Raw genomic sequence first — 16,216 nt, forward strand, 5'->3', positions numbered from 1 at the left:
AACGCAGCCGCAGACCTCAATCCGTGGTATGTATCAGGCAATTCAACTTTTTCTTGTAATGTCATGACTTTTCTCAGCTTCTTAGGAGCACTTCCAGCATCACTAGTGGCACTTTGTATGGGTCCCATGGTGTCATTCAAGGTTTATGGTATTGCACTAAACATGATAAAAAATACAAGAGAATTCCAAGAGATCAATTTTTACTATGATACACAATTTACTAAAGAGATGAACCACTCACACAAAGATGATTAGTGTCACATGACATTTTATGCCCAATACTTGTAACACTTGAGTTCACTGCAATAGCAACAGGTGGCCACAAAATTATTACAGTAGTACAGTATTACTAGAGTTAATTTTATGCCATTATGATTTAATGCATCTTTACATTTCTCTCAACTGTAAATGGTGCCATGTATGGTCTATAAATATTTGTAAACTTTGATAAATTTTAACTCTTTATAACAGATTTGTGCATATTTATAAACTAGTATCTGTCTACATATATTTTATGCGTTCACGACATATCTAACTTTTTCTTAATGTTTTTGATATTTCTAGGCCATGTGGTTCATCTGTTTTTTCAAACTGTCACAAATCTTCAAAAAAATTTTCAATATATCTATGGAAAAAAATAGATGTATAATTGGGCCCATGGAGTTCAAATCTGTGTTGTTCAAGGGTCAACTGTAATTACAAAATTAGATGGAGGAAAATAGCAACTCAGAAACAAGCACTTCGAATAAGAGCAGTTTTAAGGATGATTTCACTAGTTGCTGGGATGACAGACATGTCAAGATCCTAATAATGAATTTTTTTCCCTTTTTTTTTTTTTTTTTTTTTGAGATAGGTTCTTGCTCTATCACCCAGGCTGACTGCAGTGGCTCTATCATGGCTCACTGCAGCCTCAATCCCCCACCCCTGGGCTCAGGTGATCCCCCCACCTCAGCCTCCTAAGTAGCTGTGACTATAAGTGTGTGTCACCACACTCGACTAATTTTTTTGTTTTTTGTAGAGATGGGGTCTTACTATGTTGCCCTGGCTGGTGTCAAACTCCTGGGCTTGAGTGATCCTCCTGTCTCAGCCTCCCAAAGTGTTGGGATTACAGGCATGAGCCATCACGTCTGGCCAATAATGGAAGTTTTTTAAATAAGTAAATTGGTTGATGTCTGCTTAAGCCCACCAGGAATGATGCAAAACTAATTTATTCCAAATAAATGTTTTAAAATCTGAGCAAACAAAGAATCCATAGGTTGAAGAAAGAAGAATAAAAATATGGTCAGGAAAGAGAAAGGAACATTAGTCAATTTTACATCATCAAGTCAAGGTCATTAATGTAAAAATCTTACCTGCCCAGTCCCAACAGCTCCACAGTACACCACGTTGGAGCCCATGCACCCCAGCAACTCTTGGGCAGCAGCAAATTCATCTTCAACTCCTCCCACCATAAACGTGAGGTTCCCAGATCGTGCAGCTCCTACACCTGAATCATTTGGGGGTAAAGGGATAGAAGCAAAAGAATATATTTCTTAAAATGTTTAGGCAGTCGAGACCATCCTGGCTAACACTGTGAAACCCCGTCTCTACTAAAAATACAAAAAATTAGCCGGGCGTGGTAGCGGGCGCCTGTAGTCCCAGCTACTCGGGAGGCTGAGGCAGGAGAATGGCGTGAACCCAGGAGGCGGAGCTTGCAGTGAGCCGAGATCGCGCCACTGCACTCCAGCCTGGGCGACAGAGCGAGACTCCGTCTCAAAAAAAAAAAAAAAAAAAAAAAAATGTTTAGGCAGATAATAAAATTAGAGAAACCAACTAAAAACATCCTGCCTCCAATCTGTATTTATGCCAGGCATGTATAAGATACTCTAAATCCCTACAGAAATATTCAGCAATCAAGTATCACCCAGATTAATCACAAACCAAGAGAGACATACAGATTCAGTTGTACTCTCAATCTCAACTCACCTTAATCATTTTGGCACAACCATGGCCCTTATCTGTTATAAGGGAACTTAAAATGTAAATGTTATTATTCCCATGCATCTATTATTCTCCTAAGAAACCTATTAAGTTATAGAAAGTATACAAAAAAAAGTTTTACCTGGGCCCTGATCAGCAAAGGAGCAGCCAGAGAGAGGTCTGCTGCCCACGTTTGGATTCGGGGTTCTTGCTCACTCACCCACTCTCCAAATACTATCTATAAGTGAGATCTACAAAGAGGGAGACCTGGCTCTTTGTTCCTTAAACAAGTAGGCATTTCAGATGGTAGATTCTTTTTTTAAGGCAAGGAAAACTTTGCTTATTTTGACTGATTATTCTCATGTGTACTTTTCAGTATTATTTGATTTTTCTTTTCCTTCCTGCTATACATCTTTTGGGCAATTTATTTTTAGTGATATGAGCAAGAAGAAGAAATAAACTTTAACACTGACTTCACTACTCCTTAGTAGCTTTTAACAGAGGCTTAATGCATGTTCATTCATTCTAATGATTGGAGAAAGAACCTTCAATTTAGCACAGAAAATATAATCTAGACTTGTCCTAAAAGGGAGAGGAAGAAGCTTCATTCATCTAAATTTTTATTAACTATAAAATAAAACCAAGAGCGCTATTACTGTTTTTAATATTGAAAGAAATCTTGATACATAATTTTCAAGTTAGGCTTTATTTTTCAAAACTTCCCAGGCAAGTATGTGGAAGAACTTATTTTACAGTACAGTAAGAATAAAGAAACTGTAATTGTCTGTAGTATGTATCAAATCTGGCCATTAGACAGCTGCAGGTAATGGCCTGCTTTTGAATTTAATGTGTTCAATGAAATACAGTATTTATATGTTTTTTAAAAGCCCAAGTGAAGAGATACCTATTTCATTCAAATTGTGAATATTTTGCTATTGTCAAATCAAATAGCTTTCTATTTTACAGTTTATACTATTCATAACCAATTATTAAAAGCCAAAAAAGTCAGCATTATGCTAGCCAAACAATCTTGGAAGAGTGAGTGCCCACATGTTATGAAAACCTGAGATGCTCACACATATGGTTAAATTACACCATTTCACAATATCTTCACTTTGGATTATATACAAAAACCCAATTTATAAAAAATGCTTTCAATTAGCCAATCTATGTCATTCAAACATTCTTATAACATTAAAGTGACTGCTGTTTTGTTAGTTTCTAGTTTACTTTATCAAGATGGTAAACCATTAATGTTTTATAATTATTTCGCTCAATTTCTAGACATTTTTATTTAAACCATATAACCACCATTCCTCCTAATCCTGTTGATCTCACCTAGAGAAATTAAGTAGACGATTTAAGTCAAAGCTTACAAGCAAATCCAGCACTATCCGTCATAGATCAATAGCTTTGCTTTGTATTTAGATTACAGACTGCTAAATAGCTTCGGAGTCATTTATTTAAAAAAAATTAATGCTGACAATGGTTCTCAGCTGGTTAGTCTTTTGACAGGTGTACTTTCTCACTTGTTCAAACACATATTTTAAAAAGCAGAAATAAGTTGCTTAAGCAAGAGAAGACCACAAAAGAAAGAATAATTTATCTTTTAATTCAGAGGTCTGTGGTAGTTCAACTCTTTCCTCATATTGATGTGGTATCATAATTATTTCCGACTTCATCATAACCTACATCCCAAAGTAAGCATCTAACTAAAATGGGTAATTCTAAAGTTCTGACATTCCTTGGAACCAAATCTTATCTTCTCATACATATTCCTTTAATCATATAACACTATCAAGCCTAGTCCCACAGCAAAAGACCTAAATTAGCTAGGCATAGTGGCTCACATCTGTAATCCCAGCACTTTGGGAGGTTGAGGCTGGTGGACTGCTTGAGCCCAGAAGTTTGAGACCAGCCTGGGCAACATGGCAAAACCGTCTTTACAAAAAATACAAAAATTAGCTGGGCATGGTGGCATGTGCCTGTAGTCCCAGCTACTCAGGAGGCTGAGATGGAGGACTGCTTGAACCCAGAAGGTGGAGGCTGCAGTGAGCTGAGATCGCGCCACTGCACTCCAGCCTGGACAACAGAGCAAGACCCTGTCTCAAAAACAAAACAAAAAGACCGAAATTATCCTGAAATAAATGTAACCATTTTGAACTTAGGAAAGAATATCTAGAAAGCTGCGACTCTAAAACTGTGTAAGACAGCTTATGGATTTCAGGAGACATTGTATAGATGTTTATGTCTATCAAAAATGAAGAAATTTATTACAATGACACGCCATTTTGATTCTAGTCCATTTTCTAAAATAGAAAAACACACAATGCATACTCGGGTAGTTGCTAGAATACTGAAAGAAATACTTATTTTACATATATTTTATTAATTATATATACAAAACCAAAATCCACCCTGTGCTTGATTCTATTACAGCATTTATCATACTTTATTAAAATCTTGGATTTTCTTGTCTGATTCCTCCATTATAAACTTCCTACAAAGTCAGCACTGAGGTCATTGCTTGCCAGCATCCCCATTATCTATTATAGTGCATGATATACTCAACAAATGGTTGGCTGATAAACAGCATGGTAGAAAGGGTAAAAGATCTGGAAATGTTATATTTTGTTTTGGGGATGTGCCACTTGCTGGCAAATTGTGTGACAAATTATTTAACTTCTGAGTCTCAGTGTATAAAACAGGAAAAGTATTAATAACTTCTTCATAGATTGGCTATGAATATGTGAATGTATGCTGTAAAATAAAAATGCTATTTATTTATTTATTTTTTGAGACAGGGTCTTACTCTGTCACCCTGGCTGGAGTGTGATGATCATAGCTCACTGCAGCCTCAACTTCCCAGGCTCAAGCAATCCTCCCACCTCAGCCTTTTGAGTAGCTCGGACTACAGGCATGTGCCACTGTGCCTGGCTATTTGTTTTTGTTGTTGTTGTTGTTGTTTTTGGTAGAGATGGGGTTTCACTTTATTGCCCAGGTTGGTCTCAAACTCCTGGGCTCAAGCAATTCTCCTGCCTTGGTCTCCCAAAGTGCTGGGATTACAGGTATGAGCACCGTGACCAGCTAAAAATGCTATTTAAATGTAAGGGCTTACTACTTTTTAACTTGAATTTGTGAAGTGGGCATTTTCCTATTTAGTTACTTAAGCCATTGTCTTCTCTGGGATAATTTTAGCCTCTCTTTTTAAGTATTAGCGGGTTTGGGCCGCACCTATAAATAACAGAAGTAGGCTGGCACAGGTCAAGAAGAACTTTAGTGGTCTACAGCCACTATGTTAAGATGACATCACTGTGAAGACTTCTTGCAAAATCTTTCTCTGGCAGCATAGTGAATGGGAAAGACAAGAAATCTGCATTTGTTTTATCTATTCAACACAATTAACTGGGCACCTACTAAGAATCAGGCCCTGTGGTAAGCCCTTGGGTGAAGGATGAATCACAAATGTCCCTGCTCCTAAGAAGGTACACACTGGTGATTCAGCCACTTCTCTCACTGTCCATCCCTACTACCATGGTCTGAGCTACAGGTAACTCCTGCCTGGATTACTGCAATAGTCTCCTACTTTATTTCTCTTCTCCTCTTGTCTCTGTAGTCTGTTCTCCATATAGCAGCTAGAGGAATCCTCTTAAAATATAAATCTAGTTCACCCAGCTCATGTTTGTTCCCTATTCCCAACCCTCCAAAGACTTCCTAGCCCTCTCAGTATAAAATCCCAAGTCCTACAAAGCCCTACACGATGTGGCTCTGGGCTACCTCTCCTATTTCATTTCATATCATTCTTCCCATCACTTGCTGCTTTCCAGCCACCTTGCCCTCCTTGCTGTTCTTGAAACAGGTGAAGTATGTTCCCATCTCAAAGCCTTGAACTTGCTATTCCTTTTGCCTGAAATGTTCTTCCCCCAGATACTCATGACTGGTATAGTTTAGTTCATTCAGGCCTCTGTTCAAAATTCACCTCTTCAGAGAGGCCTTCCCTGACCACTCAACCTAACAATCTAAAATAGCATCTCATCACTCTCTCCTTTTCCTGCTTCAATTTTATTCATAGCATTTATCACCTCTTTAACAGTTTCATTTGTTTCTGGTCTGTATCCCCTAGAATAACACTACCTCCATGAGGGCAGTGATTGTTGGCTCATTCACTCACATCCACTAGCTCTAGTACATAAGAGATTCTCAGGAGGCAAGAGAGAAGGAAAGTCTCAAGGAAACAGACAACGACTGTAATACCATGTGATAACTGCTCTCACAAGATACGCACAAGATGCCAAGGATTACAGACAAAGCATTTCTATCATTCCAGCAAGTCATTAAATGCTGCTCACCCTGTTTCTTCATCTAGGATGTGAAGTGGTTAGAGAAAATTATCACTGAATTCCTTTTAAGCTTTTGAAATTCTATGATAATTTTGGGTTTTCAAGTTCATAATCATCCACTTTCCCACATTTATTATATTAATACACAAAACTATGGCATGTTTTACTTTGCACAAAAAAAATTGTTCCAAATGAGAAAAAAGAAAATTTTCTCATGTAACTACATTAACTCTAAAAAGCCTAAATATTTGTGGCTGCCTTTAGTGCTTTTTCTAACACTTTCCTGTGATGATGTCTCTAGTGTTTCTCTCCCATAATACTAGAATCAGAAACATTGAACTCATTTGTACAAATAAATGAAAAAGCAAATGCCCAAACTATGCAAAATGGGTAGCTGACTACCCTGATTTTAAAGTGATAGACATCTGTCACTTCTCGTGGTAGTCTGTTTTGATTTTAATAAGCCTTATAGTGGAGAAGCACTTTTAAATCTAAGCACAAATCCTCTAAGTCAGCCTCTCTCTCTCTTAAAAAAAAAAAAAGTATCATAGAGGACTCCATTTGCTAAACTGCCTTCTTTCTTCCCTTCCACACCTACTTATAGTTGACATCAAAAATGTGATCATTGGAGATCCATTCTTCAGTGGTCCTCAACCCTGAGAATGAGGAAGAAACAATCCTTGTTCTCAAGGAGTTTGAAATCTTGTGCTTGTGATGGTTGGGGGGAGGGAGAAGTTGGAGAGTGGAGGTGGGGGAAGGGATAAGGAAAATACATATAGCTAATAAAAAAGTCAGATTCATGCTATTAGAGGGCATACAGTTGTACAAAGGTCCAAAGAGGAAAAATATCATCAGCAAATATTTATTCAGTGCCTTTAACAACTTGCTAGATCTCTGTGCTATGTGTAAAGATTCAACGAGTAAACATATTTGCTGAATCAAAAATAAGGACTTGTTTTCTGTTATATTCAGAAACTACTTGAAATATCACCATCACAGACAGTCCAAAACGTAAGGTCATGGTAGATATAAAACCTAGTCTTTGCACTCAAAAAGTCCAAAATATAATTAGGGAAAAGAGATGTATAACCAGAAGAAAATGCCAAAAGGTAGCATCACATACCAAGTGTCAGATGAATGAGGGCAATCGCCACCAAATCCTGATTCCCCCTTTCCTTTCATTTTTCAACCCTCGTCATTGAAAGAATAATGAATTCTCAGAGAAGGGGTGAAAAAACAAGATATTGTTCTTGAAGAGTAATATTCTTGCTGTCAACTGTAGGTAGGCATATAAAAACTGATGAGAATACAGGTATTCTGAATCCATTTGTGAATCTAGTTCAGAGCAGTTTAACATGAACTGAGCAAGTAATCTGGTATGCTTTTTATTAGACGCTGAGTTCTGCCTGTTATCTAAATGCACATAATACTCCACCTCTCTTCACAACCAATGTGGGTTTGCTTATCAGAGCAAAAAAAATAGAGAGCTTTTAGAAAATCAGAAATAAGGAGAAATAAGTTCAAGAGACCTACTGTACAACATGGTGATTATAGTTAATAACAATGTATTGTATTCTTGAAAATTGCTGAGAGTAGATTTTAAGTGCTTTTATCACAAAAATAGTATGTGAGGTAATGCATATGTTAATTAGTTCGGTTTAGCCATTCCACAATATTTACATCTTTCAAAATATGTTGTACATGCTAAATATATACAATTTTTGTCAATTAAAAAATGAAATCGAATTTTCAAAGGAAAACAAAATCAGTATTAAGAACAATAAAAAAAGAAACCATAGTATCTCACAACAAATCTCAAATATAGATCTGAGTATCCTACAAGTCTTGGGAAACTCTATTTGGGAGCAAGCATATATTTTCCTTGAACTCAGTTAACATATTTTTTTAAAATTCTCATTTGGAACTTCATGCAGGAACAGTAAATGAAGTAATGAACAATGTTTTCACATTTTTGCATCAAAAATAGTGACCTTTTTTCCCAAGATAAACTGAATTGAAGCTTGGTTCTTGCTTATACCCTTTTCAGGCTAATCTTAGCCTTATACCTATAAAAGAAGTAAAACTTAAATCACCTCATTCTAACATTTATGCTAATCTGTCTCCTAATCTTTGGGCAGTTTTATTTGATATAAGAATGAAAACAGGCTCAAGGCTTAAGTTATACATTAACATGAAAATAACCAGCAACTGAAAACATTATTCACTATTACTTAGCATTTCTTTTCTTTTCTTTTTGAGATGGAGTCTTGCTCAGTTGCCAGGCTGGAGTGCAGTGGCACAATCTCAGCTCATTGCAACCTCTGCCTCCCAGGTTCAAGCGATTCTCCTGCCTCAGCCTCCCGAGTAGCTGGGACTACAGGCGCGTGCCACCACACCTAGCTAAATTTTTTTGTATTTTTAGTAGAGATGGGGTTTCACCATGTTGGCCAGGATGGTCTCGATCTCTTTGCCTCATGATCCTCCTGCCTCGGCCTCCCAAAGTGCTGGGATTACAGGCATGAGTCACCACGCCCAGCCAGCATTTCTTATATAGTCTCAAAGTTCCTCCCATTTTTTCTCCATTAAGTTATTCTTTCTGAAGTACCTATATATTTATGCTTCAGCAAAAAGGAGAACTACATAACTCACTGTACCCTCTCTTCTGTCTTGAGTTGTAGGAAGCAATGAATTTTCTCTTCTCTCCTTAAATGAGCTCTGATTTTTAAATCTTTATTTTCCTTGTCAGTGAATCCTAATTACTTCTCTGGTCTCCTCATCTAACCCTTGCAACAAAAACTACCACTTAATGCACACTGAAAACTATTTGCAATGGCCAGAATGTGCAATGATTTTTCATGCACCCATGCCTATCTTGGGCTGTTCCCTCACATGAAATACCCTTCTCTGCCTTCTTTGCCTGGCTAACTCCTGCTTATTTTTCAAGACTCAACTCATGACAACTCAGAAGTATTTCATGACCCCCCTTTCTCTATTCTTAAAACATTCCTGGTGATATCTCTAATAAAGCACTTATACTACTCTAATCAATGATTTTTCTGGTGTGTCTTATTAAGATCCTTATTGTCATGAGCTGTTTGAATCTTTGCACCCAGCACATGGCATGTGTCTGATAAATGTTAATTTTCTTCTTAGTAGGCAGGCAGATATCAATGGCTAATAAAATGACCAAGAATACTCATTAAGACTCATTAAGACTTAATATTTTCTAGTTTATCAAAAAGCTCTTTTTAGTATCAATGTGTTTATTGTAATCTTGAAAATTACTGAGAGTAGATTTTTAAGTAACTTCACCACACCACACCAAACACACACATACACATACACACAGATGGTTAGTATGTGAGGTAATTAACTAGCTCAGTTTGGCCACTCTATAATGTATACATATTTTATAACATGTACACAATATATACAATTTTTATTTGTCAATTACTTTTTTAAAAGCTCAACTTTGGGGCAGCATGATTCTTTACATGTGGTAATGGCATTTTCACTTACTGCTACATAAACATGCATAAGCTAAGTGTACATGTATGGGGACATTATTATGAAGAGTTAAAAGTGAAAAACGTGATTGAGTTAAAAGACTTGGAAAGAAATCACAGTGCAGGGTCACACCTCTTGGACAAGTTATAACACCTCTCAATCTTGGTTTCTTCATCTGAAAACAGTGATAAAAACACTGGCCATACTAACTTTGACACTCAAATCAAACAATACATTGGAAAGGTATATAGCTATTACACAAATGTTATAAAAAATTTAAACATAACAAGTAAATTTATTCAGCTTAAACATGTCGAAGTCTTTGACCTAACAGTAGGAAAGAGCTGAAATTTGGAATTTAGCCTTACTGAAAAGCTGACCCAAAGAATTATTATAGATAAACCATGATGCAGGTGCTGATTACGAACTACTCCCAAGTTACAAATAAGGAGATCATTTTCAATTCTATCACTATTAGAAAGAAGGCTTCAAATCCAAAGAGGGAAGAGATGGAAAACTAAAAAGTACAATTCAAATTATATTTGTCTTTAATACTGTAAAAACATTGCCACCAAAGCACTTCCATTGATATATAGCCAAACATAGTAAATCACTTAATTTACTCAAAAGAACTTAAATGTTTTAACCAGTGTGCCATCAAAAGAGATCAAGAAGAGGACCAATGGGACTTGGGCTGCAATGTGAGCCATCTTTAAAATGCAATTGTTCTAATCATTTTCTACAGATGCAGCCTCACAAGGGGCTGCTGTCACAGGGACCATTTACGACTTGTTATGGTGTCTCTATTGTTTACCAGCGACATTCGCAGAAAAAGGCGACAGCTGGGACAGAAAGCTGCTACTCAACGAACAATATAATCCCGTGAAAGTAATCAACAAATTTAAGGGTGTTAATTAACTTTACACTTTATCATGTTCAATTAGTTGTCCTTTCTAGAAAAGATTGCCGTGCACAATCAGTTTAGAGCGTGCCATGTTTGATTTGTAAGTGATCACTGTTTCTGTTTCAGAGTCCATGTCAGATGTTCTCTTGGGTTTTGGTGACACAGATGAATGGCTTTGCACATGTTAGGGGTGATCTGGTTTAACATAAGCCAGCATAACATAACCCCTTGTTAACACTATTTCTGGCATTATCCAAGCTGGAAACAGAAAAGCAAAAACACTCACAGCACTCTTCTGGAGTCAGATAAACAAAGTTTAGTTAGCTTTTCCTGAAATAAACACAGACACAAATACATGAAGAAATAAGCAATTTTTCATCATTATTTTTCAGAGTAAGACTTGTCTTTCAGGGGCATGTTTGGGATCATTTCCTCCCAGCAAGATCTCAAAGCTCTGCTGCATTATGCACAAAGCACCACTGTATCCTCAGACTTTACATAACGCAGACAGTCTTTTCTATGGCAGTTGAATAAACGCTAGGGATGTGTTGTTAAGTGCTGGCTTGTGTTAAATTCTAGAATATGACTTTTAAATCCAGAAACTGTATTTCACAAGTATGAAAAATCTGCAGGAAGAATATTAATCTATGAATGCAATTTGCCTTCTCTCTTACCTTAATGCACCTGTTCCTACTTGCTAATAGGACAAGGAAAAGCTCATGATGGAGTGACAATATATTCAGTATTGCATTTTAATGAAAGTCACTGCAGCAGTTCCTCTGAATTGATAAATAGAGGTCTGCATCAAAATATTTCATAAGCCATTGACAAAGTGAACAAAATTCAAAACTGAGATTTGGTAGGTGTTTATCTTTAAGAAAACAAAAGCAAGGGACATGCATCTATCTCTTTTTTTAGAAGAGATACCTACATACGATTGTGAAACATCTTAATAAAGCTATACCTTGCTCTTACAGACTAGCCATTTCCTGCACAACACACAAATTAAATGCATATAAATAAACTATAGCTGATTAGCTAAAGCCTACACAAGGACAAAGCTGAGATTCTTCAAAATAGAAAAGTTGTTAACTCTGAAAGCTAATAATGTCCTAAGTTAAATATTAAAGAAGGAAATTATAGGCTATATCTGAAACAGCTGAAACCACAATACACAGCAGCAGAAAACATTAGTTTTCTGCAGAAGATCTGCAGGGAGAAGAGAAGCGGTCGATAGATCCTTAAATTGGAAGCAATAGCCGTTCTTCTATCCCAAGTTGGCAGCTGCTACATTTGCAGACCTGGTTCATTATTTACCCATAATGACCATCAAGCTGCAGTCAAAGTCAGATCACAACAACTGTCAGCAGCTCTTTTAATTAGCCTTGCTTGAATTCAGATAAATATCACAATAGACCTGCTTATGCTGAAAGAGCAACAGAATGTTCCGCATGGAGCTGGCTGGCTTCAGGAGGACTGATGCAGTACAGAAGCCGTAAGACAGAAATGCAGAGTGGGGTTTTTAAAGGGAGGGCAAATCAGAGATGAAATGGTTTTCTTTTATTCTAAAAATCACTTTAAAAAGCAATACCTTGGCATTCACCTCAGATCAAGATGGTGCACAATGTCGGTTTACAATAAAACACTAAACTCCTGAAAGCTAAATAGCTGGAGCACAAAGACAGTTAACTTAATGCCCCTGCAGAATATGATTTTTAAAACTCCGTCTTGCAAATAATGTATCTTTCAGCTTTAAAAGTCATTTTTATTTTTACTATTTATTTGAGATGGAGTTTTGCTCTTGTCGCCCAGGCTGTAGTACAAGGGTATGATCTTGGCTCACTACAACCTCTGCCTCCTGCATTCAAGCGATTCTCCTGCCTCAGCCTCCCAAGTAGCTGGGTTTGTATGTTTGTTTGTTTATGGAGTTTCGCTCTTTTTGCCTAGGCTGGAGTACAGTGGTGCGATCCCAGCTCACTGCAACCTCCACCTCCCGGGTTCAAGTGATTCTCCTGCCTCAGCCTCCTGAGTAGCCGGGATTACAGGCGCCCACTACCACAGCTGGCTAATTTTTGTATTTTTAGTAGAGACAGGGTTTCACCATGTTGGCCAGGCTTGTCTCGAACTCCTGACCTCAGGTGATCCACCTGCCTCAGCCTCCCAAAGTGCTGAGATTACAGGCGCGAGCCACCGCGCCCAGCCAAAAGTCATTTTTAAAAGCCAAATAAGAGGGAAAAAAAGCCAAATAGCTTGTAATCATTATGTCCTTCTATTTTACTTTCTTTAGGCAACACGTGGTTTGTAACATTTCTGTGATTGGAGTTGGCTATTTTCCTGTAAGTTTCACATGCATCCTTTCATTCAGCATTAACAATCACAAAGTAAAACAAGGCCAATAACCAAATTCTCAGTAATCCAATTACCACCAATACCACACCCTTCTGGGTATCCTCCCATCCCTATTCCCTGTCTAGTTTGCTTGAGAAGAAAAACAGGCATAATAATCATGTGCCCTCTATTTTAAAGAGAATTGATTATTCACATGAGTTCTGTTATAACTTTGAGGGTAGGTATACAGAAGTAATGGCTGTCAGAGGAGAGAGGGAAGAGAGTAAGAAGAAATAAGCAAAAGGCAAGATGATAACCCGGCAGCAAACAGTAGAAAACTGGGGACAGCAGAAAACTAAAGATTAAGAGAAGGCTGTGCTAATAAGCTACACTTGGCTAACCAGGAATTATCTCTTTCATGTGAAAATCCCTTGAAAATGTGGACTCTCATATTTTGGGGTTGGGGTACAGTTGAAGAGGGTGCCAACTCCTACAATGAGTTGAGTATGGTCCACTCTGCCATTCTTGGTAGCCCCTCAGCCAATGCATAGCCTTTTGCAACCATTTCTGATGGTGCATTAACATAACATTAAGGAAAGGTAACTAACCAGATTTGCGTGAAGACAAAGGACACAGTACTGCTTGTATAGAGAGAGTCTGGATGCCACGTGACTGTTTCCTTATTGAGCAGAAAAACACTCCTCTGGGAAGTAGTTTAAAAATTATTTTATTTTTGGTCTACTTCAAGGACTAAAACCTTGGAATAAAATTTTTACAGAATTCTGTATATGTGATAAAGGCAACCACTGCTTAATGGTGGTAATTTAAGTGGGGAGAACTGTTCTTCCGGTTTCATGAGAACCAATCACAGCAAAAAGAACATTTCTTGCTCTACTTTTTTTTTTTTTTTAAATAAAGACTAAGCCAAATACATAAACCTATTATGGGTAATGGCCTTCTCCCTCCTCAGCCCTTAATACAACCCACCTCCTGACTACATACAACTTGTTTCAGTAGAACACTGAGTACAAAGACAAGACTCAACTTGTCAGTTCCAAGTCTAGAGTCAAAATTTCAACTATCTGTCAGCTAATTCTTCCTACTGGCCCTCAGAAGCACAATGAATTCAACATGTCCAAACACCTTTTGTCCCCCTACCCTCTCCTCAAATAGACCCCAAACTGGTCTCCTGCATGTCCATTCAGTTATGATGTTACCATTACCCACTTATGGCAGCATTTCCAAATTTACAGTGATATAAATGTATAGATATGTACTATTTATTTGGATCACTTGAAAGACAATTCAATACTATGTCAAGAAGTTCAGGCATATAAAAAAAGTACCCAGCCAGTCAAAATCTAGAGACATGATTCATGCAGTCTTTGCCAAAGTAAAACAGAAACAAATCCTCATAAAAATCATGTCTATCTTCTCAAATCAAATATATATGCATGCAAGTGTGTGTCCTGAAAGCTTAACCTGTTAGGGTCACATGATCAAGGGTAGCCAACTGCATCTCTTTCCTTGCCCTTTCTCTTCAAGGGGCATACTAAATAAACACCTTCAAGTGTATTCTGAAAACAAAATTTATATTAAAGATAGTCATGAATTAGAGAATACAGAAAGGATTTTAACTTAATGCAAAAAACATTCCACTTTGATAAATTACAGTATTTGAAAAAACGTCCACCATAAGTTACTAATTCTAAGACTCAGTTTTCTCACTTGTTAAATGAATAATATCTGCTTCGACAGGACTGTGAAAGACTACATAAGCAATGCTTGATACACGATAGTCATTCTGTGTCCTCTAGAAAAGTCGAGTATCTTTTTACATAGTTCACTGGGTTTCCTCTTCAGTAAATTGCCTATCATATGTTTCTTTACTTTTCTCCTGATTCTTGGTCTTTTTCTTGTTAATTATAGATTTTATGTCTACTCTGTTATATATTTTGCAAATAATTTCCCTCAGTCTGTTGTTGCCTTTTAACTTTTCTTTTTGTCACAAAGATGTGTGTGTGTTTTCAATTCTTGGATCTGTTAATTTTTTTAATGGTTTTTTATTATTTGTCTTGCTTCAGAAGGTTTTCCTCATTCTAAGATTTTGAAAGAATTCTCTTAGACATTTCTTTGGCCTTCTTACACATTTTTTAAAACAATCAGTTATTTAATCCATCTGCTATTTATTTTCAGTGTATGGGGTGAAGTAGGGATCTGCCCCCCACAATGAATTGTCCTAACACAATTTATTAAAGAATTCATTTCCCCACTGATCTGATTGCCTTACTCAGATTCTAAGTACCTATACATACAAAGGTCTGTTTGGGGACTTAACTCTGTCTCCCAGTCTGTCTGTTCTTGAACAAATATGATGCTGTTTTAATCACTGTAACTTTATACTGTGTTCTGATATTTATGGAGTCCTAATTGTCTTATTAAAAAAATTTTTTGGGCAGGTGCCTATAATATTTGGGAGGCCAAGGCAGGAGGATAGAGGATAAAGGAGGATAGAAGAGGATAGAGCCTGAGCCCAGGAAACCTGCCTGGGCAACATGGTGAGACCCTGTCTTGACAAAAATTTTAAAAATTAGCTGAACATGGTAACACATGCCTGTGGTCCCAGCTACTGAGGAGGCTGAGGCAGGAGGATCACTTGAGCCTAGGAGGTTGAGGCTATAGCGAGGCATGTTCACACCACTGCACTCCAGCCTGAACAACAGAGTGAGACCCTGTCTAAAAAGGAAAAAAAAAAAAAATTGGCATTTTTTATTTACTTATTCTCCCAGATGAGCTTAAGGTTTTTTTTTTAAGAAATAACACGGTTTTGCATTACAATTTATATATTATCTCAAGAGAATGGACATGTTTACATGCTTTTCCAAGCAGATAAGTGGTGTCTCCATTTATTCAGATCTTATTTTGCCTTTATAGTTTTGTCATCTTCCTCATATAGGTCTTACACATTTCTTGTTAAATTTGTTAAGTACTATTCTAGACCTTAGAACCAAGAATAATATTAAACTATATTATATAGTTACATATTGTCTTAGTCTGTTTTGTGCTCCTATCACAGAATATCACAGACTGGGAAATTTATAAAGAGCAGAAATGTATTTTTTCACAGTTTTGGAGGCTGGGAAGTCCAAGATCAAGGCACCAACAGGTTCAGTTGTCT

General features: G+C 37.1%; 1 protein-coding gene across 2 annotated transcripts in view; it reads right to left on the reverse strand.

Moving 5' to 3' along the window:
* Nucleotides 1-16,216, reverse strand: part of HIBADH (3-hydroxyisobutyrate dehydrogenase) — a 213,195-nt gene that overhangs the window by 16,151 nt on the left and 180,828 nt on the right. For both annotated transcript variants that reach the window (XM_009452826.4, XM_519013.6), the window contains exon 5: nt 1,353-1,486. In XM_009452826.4, coding sequence (XP_009451101.1) covers nt 1,353-1,486 — 134 coding nt within the window. The remainder of the gene's footprint in view (nt 1-1,352; nt 1,487-16,216) is intronic.

The sequence above is a fragment of the Pan troglodytes genome, chromosome 6 (assembly GCF_028858775.2).
Source record: "Pan troglodytes isolate AG18354 chromosome 6, NHGRI_mPanTro3-v2.0_pri, whole genome shotgun sequence".
Lineage (NCBI taxonomy): Eukaryota > Metazoa > Chordata > Mammalia > Primates > Hominidae > Pan > Pan troglodytes.